We start from the raw sequence: 27,956 nt of genomic DNA, 5'->3' as shown, positions 1-27,956 counted from the left end.
GCCATAGGCATGGGCAAGGACTTCATGACTAAAACACCAAAAGCAATGGTAACAAAAGCCAAAACAGACAAATGGGATCTAATTAAACTAAAAAGCTTCTGCATGGCAAAAGAAACTACCATCAGAGTGAACAGGCAACCTACAGAATGGGAGAAAATTTTTGCAATCTACCCATCTGACAAAGGGCTAATATCCGGAATCTCCAAAGAACTCAAACAAATTTACAAGAAAAAAAACAAACAACCCCATCAAAATGTGGGCAAAGGATATGAACAGACACTTCTCAAAAGCAGGTTTCACTATTTCAAAAACAACAAAACTAAGAAACTAGAGAATACAAATAATCCTTACCAGATAAATATCATCATTAGATTTTAGAAGGAAAGTATAAAATAAAGCACCACTATATGAAATCTTAGGGTTTTCTCTTCAATATACTAAATCTTCATTTTAGGCTAGAAATCTTTATCATTCCTATTTTCCACAAATTTTTACACGCAATTCCTTTAAGTCTATCATAATTATGGATTCAAAACCCTTTATATCACATGTAGTGTATGTATTACTGGCTACTTAACAAAATTGCAGTTGCTGCATGGCCCATAATCAGAGTGGCAACTTCAAACTGCCGATCACCTTCGAATGGGTAAGGTCCAGGTTTTGTGTTGACCACACATTGTCAAGACCCAGGTTTAGGGCATATGGAATGTGAGTGGTGGACTGGTTTGTGGGTTTGAGGGTCTGGGTGGGAGATTACAAATTCTTCTTTGTGCAAAGTGTAGGAGTGCAACATTGAACATGGACTTAGTCTATGTATGGCCTCCCCCCATTCCCTCTTAAGCTGAAGCTGGAGAGAATGGGCATTTTGTAAATGTTATGGCATATGCCAATATAATATAATGGCAATAAATTAAAACAATAAGGGAACTGACTAAAACAAATAAAACATGCTGTGGGCTGGGAGTTGGTATATCTGAGTTCTACTATAACCTGGCTGCTGACATTCTCTGAGACTTTGAACAATTCATGTTGTGGAAGTCAGGGACCCCAAATGGAGGGACCGGCTGCAGCCATGGCAGAGGAAAATAAATTGTGAAGATTTCATTTTAATATGGACATTTATCAGTTCCCAAATTAATACTTTTATGATTTCTTATGCCTGTCTTACTTTAATCTCTTAATCCTGTTATCTTCATAAGCTGAGGATGTATGTCACCTCAGGACCACTATAACTGTGTTAACTGTACAAACTGATTGTAAAACATGCGTGTTTGAACAATATGAAATCAGTGCACCTTGAAAAAGAATAGGGTAACAGCAATTTTCAGGGAACAAGGGAAGACAACCATAAGGTCTGACTGCCTGCGGGGTCAGACAAAATAGAGCCAAATTTTTCTTCTTGCAGAGAGCCTATAAACGGACGTGCAATAAGGAAGACATTGCTAAATTCTTTTCCTAGCAAGGAATATTAATAATTAATACCCTGGGGAAGGAATGCATTCCTAGGGAGAGGTCTATAAATGGCCGCTCTGGGAGTGTCTGTCTTATGCAGTTGAGATAAGGACTGAAATACGCCCTGGTCTCCTGCAGTACCCTCAGACTTACTAGGATTGGGAAACCCCACCCTGGTAAATTTGGGGTCAGACCAGTTCTCTGCTCTCAAACCCTGTTTTCTGTTGTTTAAGATGTTTATCAAGACAATACATGCACCGCTGAACATAGACCCTTATCAGTAATTCTGCTTTTGCCCTTTGCCTTGTGATCTTTGTTTTTGCCCTTTGCCTTATGATCTTTGCTTTTGCCCTTTGCCTTGTGATCTTTGTTCTCCTTTTTGCCCTTTGAAGCATATGATCTTTGTGACCTACTCCCTGTTCTTACACTCCCTCCCCTTTTGAAATCCTTAATAAAACTTGCTGGCTTTGAGGCTCAGGTGGGCATCACGGTCCTACCGATATGTGACGTCACCCCTGGTGGCTGGGCTGTAAAATTCCTCTCTTTGTACTCTTTCTCTTTATTTCTCAGCCAGCTGACACTTATGGAAAACAGAACCTACACTGAAATATTGGGGGTGGGTTCCCCCAATAAATTCACTTATCTTGTGCCTTAGTTTCCTCATTTAAAATGAAGAAAATAAGGGTTGGGCACGATAGCCTATGCCTCTAATTCCAGCACTTTGAGAGGCCGAGGCAGGAGGATCACTTGAGGCCGGTAGTCCGAGATCAGCCTGGGCAACATAACAAGGCCCCATCTCTACAAGAGTTTTTGTATTTTTTGTTTATTTGTTTGTTTTATTAGCCAGGTGAGGTAGTAAATGCCTGTGGTCCTAGCTACTTGGGGACCTGAGGCAGGAGGATCACTTGAGTTCAAGTTATAGTGAGCTATTATTGTGCCACTGCATTCCAGCCTGGGCCACAGAGCAAGACCTCCTCTAGATCAATGAATCAAAGAAAATAAGACAGTCCAGCCCCATCTCACTGACTATTGTAATAGAAGTGAGATAATATGTGAATAAAGCACTTAAAGCCTTAAAGCTATAAAGAGTTTTTTAAATGTGAAAAACTATTATAAATATTTATAGTGTTCTGGTACTACACTGTCAATGGACACAAATGTTCCAAGGTTCATATAGCTTCTTACAGATGAAACACTCATGGCACTTTGCTCACTAATAAGAATAAATCAGTCTGATCCAAATAGAACAGTTTTAGTTTTTATTAGATGCCTAGAACACTGTAAATATTTAGTAATTGGTAAAGGAAGGTAAGTATATTTTAACTCTTAATTCTAAATAAAGACAATGCAATAAATTTAAAATGTAGATATGTTTGTAAACAGCATATTTCACGTAACTATAGATACCAACCTATTTTTTATGAATATGGCAGGATAAATTTAGTATTTCTCTCTTTCCATTTGAAAAATATTCCAAAAGCAACACGACGAATGAAAAACAGTAACCCCATTTCAGGCAAAACTAGGAGACAAACCACAAAACGAGTAGAAAGCCTGCAAAAACCAATGGAGATGAAGTGGGAATGTATGCTGTAGGCAGCATAGAGAGAACATTTCAGTTGCAAATGGCAGAAAAAACAAAGTCTATTTCTTGAAGTTGATGGGTACGCTTTAAGGTATAAACCCCCTGTTTATATCAAAGTGCACAGGCTGACAGCTAGTGCTTTCCTATATGTGGTTTGGTTCCAAGAAGCAGAAAGAACAATGCTAAGTAAGGAATCACACTAACTATATTTGCAGAGAGAAGTCCATCTCTGTGGCTATATGAGACAAAAGACTTTGTATCATGAAACTCCCCAAAGTTGTCTATCTCCATTGGCTGGACAAAATAAAGGATAAATAGAATTTTAAAAATCTACAGCCAAAACAGAACTTTCACAAGAAAACTGTTGATACGGAGCTGATGAAAATCATGATGAATACTCCATCATCAATTAATAGAAGTATACAATCAACTCTAATTTGAAATTTTTTAAAATATATAATTATAAAATTGTGTTGACCAGAACAATAATGAAGAAACTCATATAATCAATCACTTACCTCTGATTCATATTTTATTTTTCCTTCATCTAAAATACGTGCATACTCTTCCTTCTGGTGTTCAAATTCTGACTTGAGAAATGTATGTTCATAGCGAAGCTTATTATATACAGCTCTATACTTTTCCACCTCCTAAATTAAAGGGAGAATGCATTTATCATAGATTTATAAACAAAATTTGTACTCACTCTAATAATCACTTTTACAAATATAATTTTAAATTACATTATAATGACAGCCACTCTAAAAGTAAAAAATAAATTTAACAGAAATACAAATGAATTTGGAAAAGTCCTCATAACAACTATCCTACATACAGAATTAGTACATTCCTGAAAAGATATCCAAAAAGTAAATTACCATTCAATTAATCTTATTTCTTCACTGGTTCTCATTATAATAAAAGTGTATAGTCTGAGGAAAGTGTTGATCTCTGGACTTAAATAAAATAACATGTAAGAATGTAGCACACCTTTCAAAATAGAGATTTTTTAAATGTATAATTTAGTGTAAGTAAAACGAAGTCAAAAGAGATAAAAGGTTATTGTAATATTTAGTACAGCATTTTAACATCTAATTAAATATTACAATGATAGTTCAACTCAACAGACCAACCTGAAGTACATGCAGCATCAGCTCTACCAACTACCCAGGAACACATGCAATTCCCTGGAGTGTTCTCATCCTGCTTCCTAACAGTACTCTATGAAAGCTGCTGGCATTCTGAATACCCAACAAGAAACTCAGGCAACAAGGCAGAAAGATACAGGAGACACTAACAGGAAATTCGATAACAAGGAAAGAAAGCATGTCTCCTAAAATACCCAGCTCACCATTAATCTTTAGTTCAATGATTTCTAAGCCAGTTTGTAAACCAAGAAAATGGGTTTCATGATTTTACTGCAGATATACTTTGCTTTGATTAAAAAAAAAAAAAGTTTTTATTGAACTTGATCACTTATCTTGGGTCTGATTTTGTTTATTTACAAAATTTAAATCTACTCCCAAACCATAATGGCTTGCCACTAGGAATGTGTTAGAAAGATCATATTATCAAGCCAGGAAGCCATTATAAAAGACGATTCTACAACGGTTTTGGGCAATTACCGCATCACTAGACTACAGCTCTCCAAAGGGGCCCATTTTGAAGGGGACAATAATCATTTGTATGAATAAGGCCAGGTATATTTGTTAAATAAGGTAACATATATAAAATGTCTACCAAGTATCTAATATACTTATTATCTGCAGTCTTATCCTGTCCCCTTTATTAAGCATTTAGTCATATTATATCAACACTTCACCAAAGGAGACTAGTCTCAACCTGAAGTAAAACTGTAACAGATTTTTACTTTTATGAAGTGGCATGAAACTCATTCTCTCTTTCAACAAATATTAATTGAGCACCTACTGTATACCAAAATCTGTTCTAGGAACTTGGAATATAACAATGAACAAAACAGGTAAAGGTTCCTCCTCTCATGCAACTTCCATTCTAGAGGTGGTAAAGCAGAAAATAAACACAATAAATAAGCAAATTATATAGCACAGTAGAAGGTATGTATACCAGAAAAAAAAATAAAAAAACAGAGCAAGGTAAGGGGGTCTAAAGGTCTAAGCAGTAATGGGAAAGGCAGGTTGCAATATTAAATAGGTAGATGCGAGCAGTCAAAGTAGGCCCCATTGAGAAAGTGACATTTTAGCAAAGACTTATAAGAGATGAAGTTGGCCACGACATATCTGGAGGGAGAGTATTCAAGGCAAAAGAGATGTGCCAATTCGGCTGGGCATGGTGGCTCAGGCCTGTAATCCCAACACTTTGGGAGGCCGAGGCAGGCAGATCACTTGAGATCAGGAGTTCAAAACCAGCTGGCCAATATGGTGAAACCCCTTTCTACTAAAAATACAAAAATTAGCCAGGTACGGTGGTGCGTGCCTATAATCCCAGCTACTTGGGAGGCTGAAGCAAGAGAATCGCTTGAACCCAAGAGGTGGAGGTTGAAGTGAGCTGAGATCATGCCAGTGCACTCCAGGCTGGGCAACAGAGCCAGACTCTGTCTCAAAAAAATTAAAAAAAAAATAAAATTAAAAATAAAAATAAAGAAATGCACCAATTCTGGAGTGCCAAAGAAACATCAGTAGGCCAATGTGGAAAAAGGAAAGGAGATCAGAGAGGTAATGGGAGTTCAATCCTGTGAAGCTGTAGAGGCCACCGTAATGACTGAGTAAAAGGGGGAACTACTGCAGGGTTTTGGGGTTGGGGAATGATGCTTTCCATCAAGACTTTGATCCCATGAGGATAAATGCATAGTAAACAACATAAGTTACTTACGTCATCTAGATTCCTAAAACGTTCTCTCATTGGAGTTTCTAATTCTTGTTGTATTTGGGCTCTTAGCAATTCCAATTTTTGTGGAGTTAATATCTAATATGTAGAGAAATGCAAACAATATAAAATCACATTAAAATCAAGAATTCTCCATATTTCAAAGCCTCTCTCCTAATTATGACATTGGAATTCATGAAAGTTTTCGCAATATAGTTATTTTACGGTGATCACTATACGAATAGATTCATCATTTGAAATAACACTTTAAGAATCTCAATTTCAGCCTCTTAGAGATGTCAAAAATTCCATTAACATGAAGTAAAGACAATTACTGATTATTATTGCTATTGTCGGGAATAACTATGTTGGCAGCTAAGACTATCATGTTGTATACAATGGCTAATAGTCTAGTTATTTTCCAAAGCAGGCAAAATAAAAGTGTAACAATTTGTTATACCAAAGAGAACCTTTCAGACTTATTTTCAATTAGAAAAGGCTCATTTTTACTTTCACACTGTACTTAATTTAGGCTTCTCCTTGTCACACTCTTTTATAGAACTCGTATTTTAATAAGTAATTAAATATTTATGTAAGTTTTTATATGGGAAGACACAGTCTTTATTCACCGTTGTATTCCCAATACCTTGCACCAATGTCTGGCACATAGGAACCACTCAACTACTATTTCATGAATGAAGGAGGAACAAATACTAGTTGTAAAAAGAAAAAAAAAATCTAAAGTTTGTATTTATATTATTTTCTATAAAAATGATAATGTTCAGTTTCCTTTTTTATGAATAGTCCAAATATTGTATTCAAAATATTACATTTTACTGGATGGAGAGCTTACTATATATAAAGCATTGTACAATGCACTGTAACCTACATACCATCCTGTTCTAAGCACATTATATGCATTACTTTATTTAATTCCTACAACGATCCCACAGTATAGCTACACTGAGGCACACAAGGTATCTAAATAACTTTATAAAGATCACAAAAACTCACATGAAGCACATATCTCCCCATAAAATCTTCAAACTCTGGTGTTAAAAATAACTCATACACACAAATAACTATAAAAGTAGGCAATACAGGCTTATCAGACAGGTAAAAAAGCGAAAACACATTTAGGATAGAAGGCATGATGCATCAAAGAATGGGAAAACTAAAGCTTATATAGAACCCTTATATAGAAAGCTTACAGAACCCAAACTCAAGCCAGGTAACATTTTAATTTGCCTGAGTGTCAGAGACTGTATGGGAGAAAAGTGATTTTCAAAGGTGAGTTAAAGCCATTTTGAATGGGACCACATTAAGTACTACAGAAAATTTAAAATCGTGGGACCCTATATTCACACTGGTAGAAATATCTAAACACTGTAACATTTCCAAATGCCACCTTGGAGGGCTGCACCCTGGCTGGAAACAAAAGGGAAATAGGTTGCAGCCAAAGAGTGAAAGGTTCCTGAATACCAGGCTTAGACTCTTATTATTTATTCAGTATTCAATAGTATTTACTTTAAAAATTTACTTTATTTAAAATGAATATATACAATTACATAAATAATTCAAACAAAAGACTAAAAAGTCTTCTCACTTCAGTAATCCAATTTCCTTCTATTGAAGCAATCATTGTTAATAACTTCTTATGTACCCTTCCTAAAACAATCTACAGATACACAAGCATGTATATCACTTTTGATTTCTATATAAAAAGGATATTGTACATATACTTTTCTGTACCTTATTTACTGAAGGTTTTTAAGCTTAAGAGTGACACTACCATATCTATATTTTACAAAGAAGCAAGGTGAATCAAAAGCTTTAGTGGGAGAGTAGCTATAGCTGTGAGAAGAAGAGGCAGTAAATGGAGCCAAAGAAACCAGATAGAAAGCTCATGTCATAATCTGGTTTACGGTATCAAATATCAAGTCTGGGTGACAATATCAAGAGTCCAAAGATGAGGTAGCAATTAAAAGGAAGAGATTAATAGGTAAAGCTTACATGGCTCCTGTTTCAAATGATCTAACTTCACAACTAGGCAAGCAAAACCATGGGAAAATTAAGAAAATCTGAACAAAGGTGAGATATTAAAAGGTATTAATGAATAAGTATTTTAAATATGGCAAAGGTATTGTGATTATGCTTTTAAGACAAACTGCATTGGTTTGTTATAGAGATATATACTCAATTATTTGTTGAAATAATATTATTTGATTCAAAATAATACAGAAACATTGAGGAAAAAAGTAGGAGTGGGTGGGAGAAAGTAGTAGATCAAACAAGCCTGGCTCAGGATGAATAATTATTAATGCTGGATGATGGGTACATGGGAATGCATTACATGTTTGAGATTTCCAAAACCGAAAGTTAACTGAAAGTAAAAAGCCTTCCACTTTCAGCCAAGATAGAGTAAGAGCCCAGATTCACTCTCTTGCCTGAAACAAACAAAACAGACAAAAATTAAACAGTTTGCAAGACACTAGACAAGAAAGCAAAAGGCAGATCCCTGAGAGACACAAAACATAGAAGATGAGCTTTGAGAGTTTTCAGGACCTGGCACAGGAAAGGATACCCACGCAGTCATGATGGACTCCCTGAGTTGAGGAGATGAAACTGAGCATCCAGGGACAGTGGGGTGGTTAGAGTCCTAAGACACGGTAGCAGAGAAAAGAGGGCACAGAAAGAGAACTATGAAGACCTACAAAAAGTCTTGACTCATTCAGTAGAGTACTGATTAACACATGTGTGCAAGGAAACTACCTAAGGCTAGGCAAAGAAACACCTGAAGGGATTAGAAGGATAAATACACAGAGCTCACAAAGACCTAAGAATAGTTTCTGTTCCCCAAAATCAGATTAAAATCCTTTGTTTCATAAAGAAATTCTTATAGTACTCAGAAGAGTCTTGCCTCAGTGGTGGGAAATAATTAGCACTACACTAAATACTACTCTGCTCCCACTTAAATCTTAAAAGCAAGACCCAGAAAGATAAAACTGTTTCCAAATAATTTAACTGTGTCCCAAAATAAAGCTCAAGAACATGTATCAGAATATAAAAATATTGGGAGGTGAAGACTGCAGTGAGCTGAGATCACTCCATTGCACTCCAGCCTGGGCAACAAGAGTGAAACTCCGTCCCAAAAACAAAACAAAACAACAACAACAACAACAAAAATCCAACATTTTAAAAAGAAAGTTCACAATATCTAACATCCAATAAAAATTTACCAGGCATGCAGAGAAGCATGAGAGACAGAGAGAGAGAGAGAGAGAGAGAGAGAGAGAGACAGAGAGAGTGAGTGTGTGTGTGTGGTGGGAGCAGGGGGGATAAACTTAAAACAGGCCCAGAAATGACACAGATGTCATTATAACTTTATCGTACAGTTATTGTAACTGAATTCCATATGTTCAAAGAACTAAAGAAAAGACTGAACACGTTGGATAGAGATAAAAAGACCAAGGCCGGGCAAAGTGGCTCACGCCTGTAATCCCAGCACTTTGGGAGGCCAAGGCAGGCAGATCACGAGCTCAGGAAATCGAGACCATCCTGGCTAACACGGTGAAACCCCATGTCTACTAAAAATAAAAAATAAAAAAAATTAACCAGGCGTGGTGGCGGGCCTACAGTCCCAGCTACTCAGGAGGCTAAGGCAGTAGAATGGCGTGAACCCAGGAGGCGGAGCTTGCAGTGAGCCAAGATCACCCCACTGCACTCCAGCCTGGGCAACACAGAGAGACTCTGTCTCAAAAAAAAAAAAAAAAAAAAAAATTGAACTTCCAGAGATGAAAACTACAATTTCTGAGATGAAAATTACACTGCATGGAATTAATGGCAGGTTAGATACTGCAGAAGAAAAAATCAATGAATCTGAAAACATGGCAACAGAAACTAACCAAAATGAAGCACAGAGACAAAAAACACTAAAAATAAATTAATAAACAACATCAGCAAGCTATGGGAGAACTTTAAGTGGTCTAATATTAGAATGTAATTAAGAGTCTCCAAAGGAGATGAGAGACAGAAAATATTTTTAGAAGTAATCTCCAAAAATTTTCAGTTTGATAAAAACTGTAAACCCATAGACCTATGGAACTCAATAAACCTCAAGCACTACAGATACAAAGAAAACTGCAAAGTATGTCAATCAAATTGCTTAAAACCAGCAATAGAGAACAGCAGCCAAAAAACCAGATAAAATGCATTACAAAGAACAAAGATAACCTGTGCTCACCACCCTGTAGAGTGATGCAGCTGCACAATATCCATGCAGCTTCTAATATTATATGTTCAATTACATCACAGGTGCCTCTTGGAAACAACAGTGCTTTAAATCCTATAATGGTGTGCACCTCACCATTGGCCTGTGCAATCTAACAGCATACAACAGTTTAGGGGTCTTCTGATCTAAGGTCTCTGACAAAGGATCTCTAACTTTTTCTTACCTCCTAGGAATCTTATTAAAAACAAACACACACATAATAAATTCTCTCTTCCTCTGTCTCTCCCCATCTCTCCCTCTCCTATCCCGTATACCTCCAAAGCACACATAAACCAAGACACTGACTGAATTAGTGGATTTTTCCCATCCCATTTTAGGAAAAAATATTCTGTCTTAGACTACTTTTTTTTTTTTTTTTTGGAGAAAGAGTCTCGCTCTATCGCCGAGGCTGGGGTGCAATGGCACGATCTTGGCTCACTGCAACCTCTGCCTCCAGGTTCAAACAATTCTCGTGCCTCACCCTCCCGAGTAGCTGGGAAGTCAGGCATGTACCACTACACCCAGCTAATATTTGTATTTTCAATGGAGACTGGGTTTCACCATGTTGGCCAGGCTGGTCTCGAACTCCTGACCGCAGGTGATCCACACACCTTGGCCTCCCAAAGATCTGGGATTACAGTCATGAGCCACTGCACCCAGCAGTGTCTTAGACTTCTAATGGAATATTGCCACTACTTGTCTCCAAAGAAACATAAGAATGCTTTATCATACAATAGTCTAGGTGTCATTACCTATTTTAAATCTATAAAAACAAATCTTTAACACTGCAGTACTTGCCATTTAATAATCTAAAATAGGCCAATCTTTTACAAAGAATACTTTAAGAAGGCAAATACTGCTGTGCCAAAAATTCTTAATAAATTAATGACTGAAACTGAGTATTATACTTTGATCTGAGCTTCCCAGCAGCCAAAACAAAATGGGAAACTGTATACTAGGTTATACAGTTTTCATTAGCACAAAAAGAGCATATTAATCATTGGTAAAGTAATTTCCATTTAGTTTTATTAGAATATATCAAATGATCCCCATATTCAAAAAGGTTTTGCTAACATGGTATATAGTAACACAATAACAACATTATAGATCTTACTAGATCAAAGTACCGTACTAATACTTTTTTTTGAGTCAGGGTCTCACGCTGTTGCCCAGGGTAAAGTGTGGTGGGGTAACCACGGCTCCCTGAAGCCTCAAACTCCTAGGTTCAAACAAGTCTCCTAACTCAGCCTCTAGTAGCTGGGACTACAGGTGCATGCCAGTATGTCAGGCTAACTTATTTTACTTTACTTTTTAGAGACAGAGTTACCCAGTTATGTTACCCAGGCTGGTTTCGAACTCCTAGCCTCAAGTGATCTTCCTGCCTCCTGAAGTTCTCAAGGTGGGAGCCACCATGCTCAGCCTGAACTAACAATTTCTATGCACTGTCTCATTTCATCCTTACAGTCATCCTATGAGCTAGGCACTATTATCATTCCCATTCACTACTGATGCAGAAATGTTCTAGAAATGAATATCTCTTATATCTTTTTCCTATAAAAGCCAAAGACATGACATTAAATCTTAGAAAGTATTTTTGTAGGTAGACTAGACAATGCATGTATATTTTAAAAATAATCATCTTTCATAAACCTTCATTGAAATATTTCTTGATCTTTGTTGAATTTACTTTTCTAAACTAACAATTTGCACAAATTGCAAGCATCCATTAAACAAATAGCTAAATTGCTTCAAAATATGTGTTTATATGTATACATGATGTTTCTTTAGCTTATTTTTGCCAAATAAATATCACACGGAAACTAGATATGTTTACCTGAAAAAACAGAAGCCTTACTAGATAAATTATATTTGTGAGCAAACATTTGGGAAGTTTTCACATGGAGGAACATCCAAAGTTACCAACAGGGAGGCTACAGGGTAGATGACTTCATTTTAATAGGAGAGAGAAAATGTTTAACATACTTTAATCTATAAATACAATTGGATCACTTTAGAAAGTTCACCAGGTTCTCTAGCACTGAAAGCACTGAAGTAGAGAATGAAGAGAGTCCTGTCTGAAAGATGTTCTAAAAAGGATTCTGCTTTGGACAGTGTATTCGTTTCCTAGGTTGCCATAATAAAATACCAGAAACTACGCAGCTTTAAATAACAGAAGTTTGTTCTTTCACAGTTTTGGAGGCTATTAGTCTGAAATCAAGGTGTGTTGACAGGCCTTGCTCCCCCTAAAATCTGCAGGGAAGAAACTTTCCTTGCCTCTTTCTAGCTTCTGGAGCACTTAAATCTCTGCCTCCACCATCACAAAGTGCTCCCCTCTACCCCATCTGTCTCCATCTCTCTTCTCCTCTTTTTTTAAGGACACCAGTAATATTGAGTTAAAGGCCTATCATACTCCAATATGACCTCATCAGCTTAACTAATTACAACTGTAATGACCCTACATCCAAATAAGGTCACCTTCTGAGGTACTAGGAGTTAAGACTTCAACATATCCTGGTTGGGGATACAACTCAACCTATAATAGATTCAAAGAAAAACTAGATGATTACCAACTCTAAGATGCTGAGGATCTAGGTATGTTTGACATAGACAGTGCAATATATGAACAACAATCCCAATTCATTCATTTATTTCAATTTTTCACGTCATTCATTCAACAAATAGATGTTTATTAGGCATTATCCTAAACACTGAAGACACACTGAAAAAAAGTTCCTGCCTTCATGAAGCCTGAATTCAAATAAACATGTCATCATTTATGAATATTTACTATGTGGCAAGTATGGTAGTAAAAATATAGATGTTATCTCATTAGTCCTCACAACTCTTGTTAAGCAGAAACTTTTATCCCCTTTACCACATGAGAAAACTAGGCATAGAGACATAGTTACTTGTTGAAGGTATCATCTTCTGGAAGAATTGACCCTTTTTTCATTATAAAACGTCCTTTTTATCTTTAGTGATACTCTTTGTCTGGAAGTCTCTTTTATCTGAATTAATATAACTACTCCAGCCTTCTGGATGTTCTTTACTTACTTTCTGGATGTGCTTGGTACAAATAATCACGTTTAGATGTCACTCTCATGAAACAGAATAATTAAATTTGCAATACCTGAAGAATCTCTCAAATATCTTGGGTTCAGCATTCACAGCTTCCATTCATACAGGGCTCTAAATTTTTGCAAAACAAATTAATGCACTGATTCTACAGGCTTAAATTACATTTCCCTCTTCAATTTACATTTCTGAGGTTTCTATTTGTATATTTAAATGTCCTAAATATACCTAGGAATGAAACAGTGAGCACAGTGGAGGCTCCAAGCCAGGCTTAGTGGCGTTCCCAGCAATGGTAGATTTGAAAAAGTTACTGAATGACAAACTTACAAGGCTTCTGTCAAAGGATATCTAAGACTTGGGTGATATGCCAGACTAGGTGACTTGAAAGATGCCTTCTTACTCTATGAACTTCTGACTCTAATATTAATAATACCTTATTATTTGTACCAAGCAGATTGTTAGGCAGAAATAAATAGCTGGTGCTCTTCAGAGATTAAATACGGGAAAATATTATTCGTGAGAACCTACTAATTTGAAATTTACAGGAAATCTGACTGGAGTTTAAAGTCTGGCTTTGCTCTATTTTCCAGACAAATGAAAAAATGAATAGCGTGAAAATGATCTAAAGAAACTGTACTTCAACACTTCGGAGACAACTATCTCTTGCTTTACAAACCCATTTGCTTTACAATGTACACATAAATTATGTGCACATACTGTTTTTACAGTCTCTTTTAAGAAGCTCCTTAAGCACAGCTGTCTTTTCTTAGCTTACCTTCAGTTATAATGCATATACAAATATTAGTAACTCTTTTAAAAAAATTCTTTAATTCTGAATTTTTATCAATTCAAACTCACTTTTTCCCTAATCTTAATTGTTAAATATTATTTATATCAGAATAGGCAATATAATACCAATTTACATAACAGTTACATGGCTCCCTTACATGGTAGCTAACATTCTAAAATATATGAAAGAAGATTAAATTGTACCACGTGGAGATACAGCAAAGTAATCATTAAGGATATAGACAGAAATTGCCAAATTCACCAAAACTACTTACTTCCACTATGTATCTGACTGCTTTTATACTAACTCAAAACTCAAATATATTTTCTCACCTGCAGTTTCATTTCTTCTAAGTCTTTAGTTTTCTCTACTAATTCTCCTCTTAGTTCTTCAAGCAGGAGCTGAAGTTTTTCCTGCTGAGTTTGCTTTTCATTAAACAGGTGCTTGAGTTCATTTTGTAACTGTGCATATTCATTCTGCAACCTGGTTTTTTTTTTTAAAGAGAATTCAATTTTGAGTAAATCCTTTCTTTCTAATTGCATTACTTTATGTAAAGTCAATCAACACTACAGAAAAACAAGACCAATATCACACATTCCTTTAAACCCACAAATATCTTTTCTTTACAGAGTTTCATTTAATTATTAACACTGTAGTTTTGGAATGCAATTTTACTTTGGTGGGAGATGGGGAACACATTTAGCCATCTGGATACATTTAATCTTATACGTCTTGCTACTTTCAAAATAAGGCTTATAAATTCACAACCCACTTGATATCATACTTAGTTTGGAACAAAATAATTTTAAAGTAAAAATTTTACTACATTAAAAAAGTTTTAAATGTATACATTGCAAAATAACAAAATTATACTATATTCTATAGCAAACATTCAGCCAAGATAATGCCAATAGCTTTTTAAAACCAAACCCCACTTCTAGATTTAAGTAATTTACCTTGTGTGTTCAGCCTTCAGAGTCTGATAATTAGCTTTATGATGCTCACATCGTAACCTTTCATCAATCAACATTTTCTGGAACTCCGACTGAGAACCTGTCAATCCACTGTCTCCACCAGGAGGAAAATTGTTGGGAAAAGTGTCCATATCGGTAAATGTGCTGACAACCATGTAAAAATAAGTTTTGGCTTTCTTACTGCTTTAGTTTTCTTTCCAAGGGTATTTCCCACTCCTTTCTTACTAATGCAGAATCTCAGGAGGCCAAATTATACCTGCACAGAGAAATAAACATAATTTGCGATCAGTAAACGTAAGCTTCCTTTAATGTTACATATTTTTATCACTTTTATTATTCTCATCTTTTTTTTTTTTTTTTTTGGGAGGAGTCTGCTCTGTTGCCCAGGCTGGAGTGCAATGGTGCGATCTCGGCTCACTGCAACATCCGCCTCACTGGTTCAAGCGATTCTCCTGCCTCAGCTTCCTGAATGGCTGGGATTACAGGCGCCTGCCACCATGCCTGGCTAATTTTTGTATTTTTAGTAGAGAGATAGGGTTTCACCATGCTGGCTAAGCTGGTCTCGAACTCCTGACCTCAGGCAATCTGCCCGCCTCGGCCTCCCAAAGTGCTGAGATTACAGACATGAGCCACCATGCCCAGCCTCTCCTTATCATTTTTATTACAAAGCCCAATTCTCAGATTTTAATTGTTCATAAAACAAAACGCAAATATAAAGCTGAATCACACCTTGAACAATTTTCTTTACTTCCACGCAGCTTCTGTGACCATCAAAATCACATCTTCAAGTATTAACCTAGCTCCACTAGAAGCACAGACTTTCCCAGTTTAGGTAGTCTTAAATTCACAAACCAGAGTCATGTTTCCTGAAGCTACTGCAGTAAGCTTCAATTATAGATCCTGGTACAAAATCCATTCTCCCAAATCAGAGGAAAAGCTATTTGGAACTTGGTAATTGGCTAGGGAGAATCAAGGTCTTCAAAAGGTGAACTTCAGCAAGTAACTATGTCTATGATTAATGCTTTGAAGGGTCTTTTACTTGACACAAGGCAAGCTGCACCCAGACTGCAGATTCACATGAGAAATTAGTCAACACATAAATATTGATCAACTCCTATGTGTTATACACTGTGTTAAGAGAAAACTAAATCTCACCTACCTCCAAAAGCACTGACTCAGTATTACGAACGTCACTGTTTATTTCATCTAGAAATAAAAAATGATGTTTCAAAGTGTTCTTATAACTAAGAAAAAAATTTTAATTAAAATAGCTGTCTCCTTTAATTTCTTTCCCTAGTCCCATAATACATATTATACACACACACACACACACATACACATACATATTTTTTTCATGATAGAATCTTCCTTAGTCATGGGTTATTATAAATCATTTCTTACAACAAAAAAAATCTTCGTCCTATGCAAACCAACCATTAAATTATTCAGCCTTGCTTGAATTATACCATCTCTGATAAATTAGTGTGATATCTACGTATTACTTAAGACAATCTTTAAACTATAATTGCAGTTGTTTTGGTTTCCTCTGAAATTATATTTTAATAGAGACGGAAAAGTCCCTCAAGAACACTATACTCCTTACTCTTAGGTTTAACGTGCACTGGGATTCAATCTTTGTAAACACAGAATGCGCTATCTTAGCAGCTACCACAAAATTATCCTGCCAAAAGTATACATTTGCCAAGGAATTAATAAACTGCATCATAAAACGGCATTCAATTTTTACTCTACTATGGGTAAAATGCTAGCAAATAGAATATCATGCTCCAAAGAAATCTTTCGTGAAAGGAAGAGTCAACTGATATGGCAAACTTCATTGTTGCCTCATTTTAAGAAATTGCTACAGCCATCCCAACCTTCAGCAACCATCTAAATAGTTAGCAGCCATCAGCAGAAAGGCCAGACCCTTCGCCTGCTAATAGATGATTATTCACTGAAGGCTTAGGTGATCAACAGCATTTTTTAGCAACAAAGTACTTTCCAATTAAGGTATCTACATTTTTAAGATATAATTATATTGTAAACTTAACAGACTACAGTATAGTGTAAGCATAACTTTTCTATGCACTGAGAAACCAGAAAATTCATGTGACTTGCTTTATTGTAGTAGCAATCCCCAAATAAGTTAAAATAAAGAAACACTAATTCCTAAATGTAAGTTTAGGTTTGCTCTTGGCTTCTAAAGCTTTATAGGAAGAAAAAATATTTGGGGGTTAATAAATATGTTTGGCTCCACATTAAAAATTATTCTATGGAAAAATACATTTTTAAAGATTATAAAATGTGTATTCATAAAATGTTGATATGTGACAGCCCAAAATTGCTTACTTCCTAGGTTTTCACTAAAAGTTAAGATTACTAAGATTTAACTAAAAATTAAGATTACTAAGAGTTAAAATTCTAGTTAATACATAGAATTCTGTATGCAAAGTGTACAAGAAAAAAACAAAATTTGTTTTTGGTGAAAAAATTGTTTTAAACAACATAAAAATGTGTTTTTATTTAAAAAGTAATTTGTCTAATTCAGAAGTTATTGAAAGATTATTTCAAAATATGAATTTGGAAAAACATGAAAACAAGGCAGAAAGGAACAAGTAAAAAACAGATACAAAAAACTATGAGAATGTATTTTTGGTAAGAAAAGAGAATGACAGTAATTTTTGTATAAAAAAATCTTATGTGGTTGAAATGATAGAAAAAAAGGGAAGTAAATTTTTGTCCTAAGGCAAAATGATTGTTTCAATATAAAAAACAGAAATATAAGACAAAACTAAAGGATTGAGCAAGTTGTAGAAGGTCTGGGCAAATTATGAAAGGTTTGTGAGAGATGAATCTTATGAAAGAAATTTTGTGAACAAATTGGCTAAAATGAAAAGTAAATTGTTTATAGGTTTGTCTTAAAATTGACTCCTCATATCAAAAGTACACTGATACAAAACTAAAATTTGATCTTCTCTTTTAAAACAAGATTTTCTTATTGATTGCTGTCAATGAAAAAATAATAAAAGTAGATTTTAAGGCCAAAAACCCCCACTATTTAAAATGGAGAGAGAAATTAATAATGATAAAGGTTAAATACACCAGAAAGATGTGACAATTTTAAATTTATATGCACTTACTATGGCCACTAAATATGTAAGGCAGAAGTTGTCAAAACTATAAGGAGAAATAGACAAATTCACAATGATAGGAGGAGAATTTCACCACTATTCTTGGTAACTAATGGGACAAGAAGATTTAAAAAAATAATCAATAAGAACACAGATAATTTAAACAACACAATTAACCATGCTGACCTAACTGACATATGGAAGACTACACCCTGTAAATACAGAATACACACTCCTCACAAGTATACACATAACATTTACAAATATTGACCACATGCCAGGTATTTTAAAAAAATTTTAAACATTTTAAAAGACCAAGATCATACAAGATACCTTCTCTGACCACAATGCTATTAAACTAAACTCAATACAGAAAATAACCAGAAAAGCCACATGTGCTTACAAAGTAAGAAATACATTTCTAAATAACTTATGAATCAAAGAAAAGGTCAAAATAGAAATTAGAAAATATGTAGTACTAAATGAAAATTGATACTCCGTTTTAAAACTTATGGAATAAAGGTTTCTACTTTGAGGAAGACAGAGCAGATATACATTTTCCTTTTATACTCATTAATATAACTAAGAGTCTTGGATTTAGGTACATGACAAACATAAGACTGAATAATGGAGACTAGAAGGCTGACCAGCTATGGACCTGAGAATGTAAGGACAAATAACAGTGGTGAGTTTAGTTCCCTGGGTTTTCTTTTTCATATATCTCAGACACAGAGTTGAAGAAACTGGCAGCCAGGAAACACCAATTAATTCAGACAAATAAGTCTTGAACAAAAAAGCCTACTCTCTAGCCAAAGGAACAAAAAAGAGGGAGCTTAGCAAGATAATATGTAGACAATTACAATCTACTCTATCCAAATACCATACACACACACACACACAAAAACTGTAGTTCCACCTCCATCCACACAAGCAAAGATCAGGTGGAAGCCAAGCTAGGCTGTAATAAAATACCCTAATACTGGGCCAAGATGGTGCACAAGAAGGCTCACTAGAAAACAGAAACTTCACTGCTCCCTGAACCATAATAAAGCTCAATGACCCTGCAATGTCAGAGGAGACCACATGGAAAACCTAAACTTTCCTCTTTAACAAAGAGGACCTCCCTCACCCCACTGAAATGCTGGCACAGAAGGCCTCGTGGAGATTTAGGACAGGCACAACCACCAACAGTAATGAGGTTACCCTCTCCAGGGTATCAGTGAAGATCACATAGAGAGCCAGAACTACAGCTACCTGGCAATAACAAAGACCCCTCCCACAACCCCCCTCCCCCAAAAAAAAAGGTGTCAACAGAGGCTAACTTAGAAACCTCGACTTGCTAGGCACTATGGCTTGTGACTGCATATCCCAGCCACTCAGAAGGTGAGGTGGGAGGATTGCTTGAGACCAGGAGTTCGAGACCAGCCTGGGCAACACGGTGAGACCCTGTCTCAAAAACAAACAAAAAAAAGTCATTAGCTGGGCATGGTGGCATGTGCCTATATGCCCAGGTACTTGGGAGGCTAAGGTAGGAGGATTGCTTAAGCCCAGTTCAAGGCTGCAGTGAGCTATGATTATGCCACCACACTCTAGCCCAGGCAACAAAGCAAGACTCCCATCTCTTAAAAAAAAAAACACAAACACAAACAAAAAAAAAACCTTGTTACTTCCATCCCAAACTGGCAATAACAAGGTAGTATGCCCTCTTTCCTCTACCAGAAAAGTGTCAGAAAAAGCCAGCTAAAACAAAAGGTTTAGATAGAATCCACAATATTATAATGTCCCAAATGTCCAAGTTTCAATAGAGAACCACTGGTTGGCCAGGCACAGTGGCTTATGCCTGTAATCCCAGCACTTTGGGAGGCTGAGGCAGGTGGATCACCTGAGGTCAGGAGTTCGAGACCAGCCTGGCCAACATGGCAAAACCCCATCTCTACTTAAAAGTACAAAAATTAGCAGGGTGTGGTGGTGCACGCCTGTAATCTCAGCTACTCAGGAGGCTGAGGCAGGAAAAACACTTGAACCCAGGAGGCAGAGGTTGCAGTGAGCTGTGATCACACCACAGCACTCCCGCCTGGGCAACAGAGGGAGACTCCATCTCAAAAATAATACATACATACATACATAAAAAAAGAAATCCACTGATCATATCAAGAATGAAAATTTCAAACTGAATGAAAAAAGATAACAAGCCAACACTATGATGACAGAGATGTTATGGTTATTTGACAAAGACTTTAAAGCACTGATGATAAAAATGCTTAAACAAACAATGACAAACAAGCTTGAAATAAATGAAAAGAGGGTCACAGCAAAGAAATACAAGTCTCAGAAAAGAAGGTAAAAAGAAGAACCAAATGGAAATTTTAAAACTGAAAAATACAGTTTTTAAACTGAAATAAACTAAGCCTGGTGGCTCATGCCTGTAATCCCAGCACTTTGGAAGGCTGAGGCAGGTGGGTCACTTGAGGCCAGGAGTTCGAGATCAGCCTGACCAACACAGTGAAACCCCATCTCTACTAAAAATACAAAAATTAGCCAGGTGATGTGGCATGCACCTGTAGTCCAGCTACTCAGGAGGCTAAGGCAGGAGAACAGCTTGAATCTGGGAGGCAGAGGCTGCAGTGAGCCAAGATTCTGCCACTGCACTCCAGCCTGGGCAACAGACCGAGACTCTGTCTTTAAAAAAAAAAAAAGAAAAAAATACAATGACCAAAATAAAAATATTAGATGAGCTCATCAGCAGAAATAGGAAGAGGAAGAGAATTAATGCACAGGGAAGATAGAACTACAGAAATTACTCAGCTGAACAATAGACAGAAAATAGACACACAAAATAAATAAGCAGCTCAGGGAATGTCAGAACTAACATAAAATACCTACCATTCCTGTTCTTGGTGTATGATTCCATTTATATGAAATATCCAGAATAGATAAATACATTGAAGGTAGACTGATGATTGCCAGGGACTAAGGGAATGGGGAAATGGGAATTGACTGCTTAATGGGTACAAGATTTTCTTTGATGTGGTAAAATGTTTTGGAACTAGATAATGGTGGTTTTTACACAATGTTGTGAATGTAATAAATGCCACTAAATTATATACTTTAAAATAATGTTATGCTATATTAATTTCACCACAATAAAAAAGGAGAAAAATAAACCCAGCAAACTAGAAACTTACAAGTACATCAATCTCATCAAAGGTGTATATAAAAAGAGTATGTTAAAACACCATACCTGACTTTAAAATCTTAAAACATCTTTTTCTGAGAATGTGATCAAAACAAGAAAGTCCATTATTGCCACTTTTATTCAGCATTGTATTGAAGAACTGGAACAAAACAAAGGAATAGAAGGTATAAAAACTAAAAAAAAAAAAAAAAAAATTTTATATACAGATGTTCTGTTTGTGTATGTAGAAAATCTAAACAAATTTACAGAAAAATAATTAGAAAAAGCAAGTTAGCAAGATCGGTAGATAGAGCAACATACAAAAATTAATTGCATTCCATATGCCAGCAACAAAATATTTTTTATTTTTTCAATAGTGATATTCTTTAACAACAAAGTATGTTTAAAGACATTCTTAATAACATAAAAAATATCAAAAACCTAGGTAAAAAGATGTGCAAACTATTTATTATAGGAAAACTGTGGCTGGCTACTGAAATAAACTAAAAATGACCTAATAGAGACATGGACTAGGTGTATGGATTAGAAAACATTCTAAAGAGACAAATTCTCCCCAATCTACAGATGATGTGATATCAATTAATATCCAAATGAATGTGTCTCTATGTGTGAGAAACTTAACATGCTGATTCAAAAATTTATGTGGAAATACAAAAGACCAGGCCAACAACAGAGGAAATGATTTTAAAGAAAAAAATGGGAAGACTTTACTATATATCAATACTTACTATAAATATACAGTAATTAAGATGGTATGGTATGCCATTGGCTTAATTATAGACCAAGAGACCAATAAAACAGGATATAGCCCATAAACCGACCCACCCGTATAAGATAATTTAGAACAAAGGTGGTTTTGCTGAACCATAAGGAGAAGAGAGTCTTCAATAAAGGCCACTGGGACAACTAGATCACCTTGTAGAAAAAAAGAAACTTGCGCCTTTCTTTTTATTACACACTAAAATTAATTCTAGTTGGACTGAAGATCTAAATGTGAAAAGCAGAAGCACAAAGTTGCCACAATATAGGAAAAAATATTCAGTAACTCAAGGCAGGAAAAATAGTACATCTAAAAGCTGATTCCCAGATAAATAATGAGACCAAGCACCTTTTCTTTGTTTACTGGCCATTTAGATATCTTCTTTTACAAAATATCCATTTGCATCTTTTGCCCAATATTTTCTATTGAATTGTCTTTTTAATTACTAATTTGTAAAAATTATTCATAATATTTAAATCTCAATGAGAAAACCAAAAAGACTGACGATAAGTCTGGAGAGGAGAGGAAGCAAAGATTGTAGTGTAAACTGGCAAATTCACTTTGGAAAAAAAAAACCAGCATTATCTACTAAGGTTAAAAAAAATACATACACTATGACTCAGTAATTCCTCTCCTTGGCATATATCCACTTGAAATGTGGTATACACAGGTCCACAAAAAGATTTATATTATACTGTTCATAGCAGTATTATTCCTAACAACTGAAACCTAGAAACAAATCCAATGACCATCAACAGTTGAAGAAACGAATAGTGGTATAATGGAACTAGTACTATACTGCAATAAAAATAAGCTATAGATCAAGCTTGTCCAACCTGTAGCCCATGGGCCACATACAGCCTATGATGGCTTTGAATGCAGCCTGACACAAATTCATAAACTTTCTTAAAACCTTATGAGAGTTTTTTTTGCGTTTTTTTTTTTTTTGTTTTTTTTGTTTTTAGTTCATCAGCTTTCGTTACTGTTAGTGTATTTTATGTGTGGCCCAAGATAATTATTCTTCCAGGGGCCCAGGGAAGCCGAAAGACTGGACACTCCTGCTAAAGATACTCTATACATAGGGTGAATATTACAGACATATTGTCCAGAAGTCAAACATAAAAGAATATACACTAAATTATTACAAATAGATTATTACAAATACATAAAGTTTAAAAATTAAAAACAAGCACTATAGTATATAGGGGATACATGCTTAGGTATAAGCATGTATAAAGAAAGGAACTAATTATCATTAAAGTCAGGAAAATATTACTTGATGAGGCTAGTAATGTTCTACTTGATTTTTGTGGATACATGGAGGTTTGCTTTGTAACTTGCTTTGTAAATCACTCAGCTGTACATTGTTGTGTACTTTTCTATATGTATATTATAATTCATAACTTTTCTTTGAGACATTCTTATTCTGTCATCCACGCTGGAGTGTAATGGCATGATCACAGCTTATTTCACCGTCAATCTCCCAGGCTCAAGTCACCTCAGTCTCCCAAGTAGCTGGGACTACAGGCACATGTCATTAGGCCTGGCTTTTAAAAATTTTTTTTATTTATTTTAATTTTCATTTTTATTTTGTAGAGACAAGGTCCCACTATGTTGCCTAGGCTGGGCTTGAACTCCCACACTCAAGCCATCCTCCCATCTTGACCTGCTAAAATGTTAGGATTACAGGAATGAGCCACTGCAACCAACCTTATAATTCACATTTTAAAAAGGGACTTGGAAGGGAGAGTGATTCAAAAATTGGGCTCAGCATCATGTCAAGGACCATAGTCCTTTTCATTTTTCTTCCAACAAATCCTGTTGGCTTAATTCTTCTCATGGTTGTGAGGCTATCACATGGATATGTAATATTCATTTTTTAAAAATTTATTCTACTAGTTCTCTTTTATTCATGTGCTTGTTTATACTCCTTTAAGTAAAATTTACATGTAATGAAATGCACAAATATTATCTCCATGCATCACTTAACAAGGATATGCTCTGATAAACTCATTGTTAAGTGATTTCATTGTTGTATGAACATCAAACAATGTACGGTACTTACAAAAACCTAGATGATATAGCCTATTATACACCTAAGCTATATGGTATATAGCCTATTGCTTGTAGGCTACAAACCTGTACAGCATGGTTATTTAGTACATGATACTGTACTAAATACTGGAGGCAACTGTACAAAATGAAGTAGAGGTTCCTCTTTAAAGGGACTTTCCTTCCAGTCTAATTGAGAATAAATAGTAGCCTCTCTTAGAAGCAAAATTTACTCAAAGACCTGTGGTAATATTCTTAAATATCTGCTAGCCATAATAAAGAAAGCAATATACTTTATGTTCTTAGCCCCCACCTTTTGGCCTAGATATTTGCCCTGGCATGCCTATATAGGCCCAAGCAAGCATTAGGTTATAGCCTGTTTCTCTTCCTTATTTGGAGGTGTTTTGGCCTTTCTCAGCATTCCACAAGTTACTTCCTCCTTTCCTTTGTTCTCCTCTACCTTTGCCTCTTTTGGGAGGTTCTAAGTTGCTAGCCAATTGGGACAAGAACAGAATGTGAAGTCCCATTCCAGCCAATGGAAACCGGACACAGCCATAGGGTGTGGACGCGTTAGATTATAAATGACCCTGTCTCCTTTGTTCGTGTGTGCTGTCATGGCAAGACTGCTAGTGAGTGGCACCCTTTCTGCAGAAAGTAAATTAGCCTTGCTGAGAGATCCTTTGTCTTAGTGTTGATTTCCGCGACACTGAATACCCGTTTCCAACAGCAACTGTAACACAAATCACTAGGCAATAGAAATTTTTTAGCTCCGTTATAATCTTATGGTACCACTGTTGTGTATATGGTTATATGCAGCACATGAATGTACACAATTTCATGAGTTCACAAAAGGAAGAACTCAAGAAAGCCTCAATTTCATCAAGATATAAAACAGTCCCATCACTCCAGAAAGTTCCTTCATACTCCTTCCCAATCACCCTACCCACAAGAGGCAACCACTTTTGTGGTTATTCTCACCATAGTTCCACCTGATCCAGAACATATTAAAGTGAAATCATACAGTATGTACTCTCATGTATTTGCCTTGTTTCACCCAAATGGCTGTGAGATTCACCTATGTTTTTGTGTATCTCAGTAGTCTATTCCTTTTTAAGGCTGAATAGCATTTCACCATTTATATATACCACATATTGTTTATCCATTCTCCTGCTGATGCGCATTTGGTTGTTTCTGGTTACAATGAATATAGCTGCTATGAATATTCTTGTACAAGACTTTCTGTGGACACATTTTCAGTTTGGGGGTGGGTGGTGGTAAACATTTAAGAGTGGAATTGCTGGGTCATGGAGGAGGTTTATATTTAACCTTGTGTAAGAAACTGCGAAATCTTTTTCCAACATAGTTGTACCATTTTCTATTCCAACCAAAAACATATGAGAATTTTTTTTTTTTTTTTTTTGAGATGGAGTTTCACTCTTGTTGCCCAGGCTGGAGTGCAATGGTGCAATCTCAGCTCTTCACAGCCTCTGCCTCCTGGGTTCAAGTGATTCTCCTGCCTCTGCCTCCCAAGTAGCTGGGATTACAGGCATGTGCCAGCACACCCAGCTGATTTTGTATTTTTAGTAGAGATGGGGTTTCTCCACGTTGGTCAGGCTGGTCTCAAATTCCTGACATCAAGTGATCTGCCCATCTCAGCCTCCCAAAGTACTGAGATTATAGGTGTGAGCCACCATGCCCGGCCAACATATTGAGAATTCTGTTTGCTCCACACTTTTCCCGAAACCTTGTAGCTGCAGCAGACCAATCTGGTTCAACTTTTATGTAATAAATTGTGAGTTATTTTTCAGCTGCCATAGACCCTCAGCTCACATAACCTGAGCATGCTCAGATGAGCCAAGACTGCAATCTCAGGAGGAACCTAAGTGCTTGGACCAAGGAATGGGGACTGAATTAAGAAGCAGACACTACATGGCAGGATCCAGGATCCAATCAGATCAAGCTCTGGCATCATCCCATGGCAGGATCCTGTCAGATCATGCCTCCAGTACCACCTCATTGCAAGATCAAATCAGATCATACTTTGTTATCCTACACTTATAAAACCTGACTCGGGCCCCTGCTTTGGGAACTATCCCCATGTTCTCCTTACTTGTTGCAAGTAATAAAGTTCTCATGCTAAATCCTCTTTGGTTGTGAGCACTGAGTTGATGATACCTGCCAAGCAACCAAACCCACCTGTCGTGTGGGTAATAATGTGGTGTTGTGAGTCCTTTTAATTGTAGCCATTCTAGGAGGCATAAAGTGGTATCTCCTCATGATTTTAATTTACATTTTCCTGAAGCACTTTTTCATGTATTTAATGGCTGTTCACAGACCATCTTAATCTATGAAAAGATTTTTGCTTTAAGAACCATCACAGCAAAGAATATTTACGTTGTAGCTGGCAAAATGGGAGATTTTAATAGCTAATGTGTATATTAGAAATGAAAACAGGCCGGTACAGTGGCTCACGCCTGTAATCCAAGCACTTTGGGAGGCCGAGGCGGGCGGATCACCAGGTCAGCAGATCGAGACCATCCTGGCTAACACAGTGAAACCCCGTCTCTACTAAAAATACAAAAAATTAGCCGGGCGTGGTGGCGGGTGCCTGTAGTCCCAGCTACTCGGGAGGCTGAGGCAGGAGAATGGTGTGAACCTGGGAGGCAGAGCTTGCAGTGAGCCAAGATCACACCACTGCACTCCAGCCTGGGCGACAGAGCGAGACTCCGTCTCAAAAAAAAAAAAAAAAAAGAAATGAAAACAAATCTAAAATTTGTCTCATTGCACTAATTACCATTTAGCTTCCTGAGCACATACTGCTGTTTTCTACAGCCATGGCTTTGTAAATGCTAATTTCCTTGCTCAGAAGGCTTTTTCCATCTCTGTACTCTGATCTAGTGAATTCCTATTCAGCCTTCAAAACCCTGCTCAGGAATGCATTATTTCCTCCATGAAGTAAAGACCCTCCCAAACATATATAGTTCATTATTCTGTGTTTTATCTTGCATTTTAGTATACGTAACACATGGAATGTAACTTTGTCCATGACAAGAAACATGTCTTACTCATGTTCATAACCCCAGCACCTAAAAATTACCACAGGCACATATTAAGAGCTCAAAAATAACAAATGAACAAATAATGTGCTCACCATTCTAATGCTACTTTAGTCTCGATTCACTTTTCTCCTCCAAATTCAGAAACAGTCTTCCAGACAATAGTGGGCTGAATGCTAGCCCCTCAAAATATGTCATTTCCTAATCTCTGGATGCTATGAATATTACCTTATACAGTTTTTAAAAAAATTGTGGGGTGATTAAATTAAGGATCTTAAGAGGAGGGGCTTATGCTGGATTATATAAGTGGGCCCAAAACAATCACATGTATCCTTCTAAGAGAGAAGGAGAGGGAGTTTGAGACTGAAGAGGAAGAGGCAATGTGACCATGGAGACAGAGACTGGAAAGATGTAGCCATAAGCCAAGGAAAACCTACAGCCACAAAAAGCTGGAAAAGGCAAGGAAAGGATTCTAACCCAGAGCCTTCAGAGGGAACGTGGCTTGGCCAACAACTTGATTTCTGACTTCTAATCTCTAAAACTTTGAAAGAATAATTTTGTTGTTGTTTTGAGACACCTATTATGTGGTAATGTGTAACAGCAGCCACAAGTAACTAATACAATGGCTTTCTCTTGTATTAATATTTACTTATAATAAGGTTTATCAAACTCAAAATTTCTAACACAATTTTAAATTCCTACCATGGTTAGACTTCTTTGATTTCAATCAGTCAATACACAGCTATCAATTACCTGCAAGACACTTACACA

General features: G+C 36.3%; 1 protein-coding gene across 4 annotated transcripts in view; it reads right to left on the bottom strand.

Moving 5' to 3' along the window:
* CEP83 (centrosomal protein 83) overlaps positions 1-27,956 on the bottom strand; it is a 201,458-nt gene that overhangs the window by 140,795 nt on the left and 32,707 nt on the right. For all 4 annotated transcript variants that reach the window (XM_030819844.1, XM_030819842.1, XM_030819845.1 and 1 more), the window contains exons 2-5: positions 14,973-15,246; positions 14,349-14,499; positions 5,888-5,980; positions 3,556-3,687 (exon numbers count right to left, since the gene is read on the bottom strand). In XM_030819844.1, the coding sequence (XP_030675704.1) occupies positions 3,556-3,687; positions 5,888-5,980; positions 14,349-14,499; positions 14,973-15,145 (549 nt within the window). In that variant the 5' untranslated portion in view covers positions 15,146-15,246. The remainder of the gene's footprint in view (positions 1-3,555; positions 3,688-5,887; positions 5,981-14,348; positions 14,500-14,972; positions 15,247-27,956) is intronic.

This window comes from Nomascus leucogenys, chromosome 10 (assembly GCF_006542625.1).
Source record: "Nomascus leucogenys isolate Asia chromosome 10, Asia_NLE_v1, whole genome shotgun sequence".
NCBI lineage: Eukaryota > Metazoa > Chordata > Mammalia > Primates > Hylobatidae > Nomascus > Nomascus leucogenys.
This window is presented reverse-complemented; position numbering and strand designations above follow the sequence as displayed.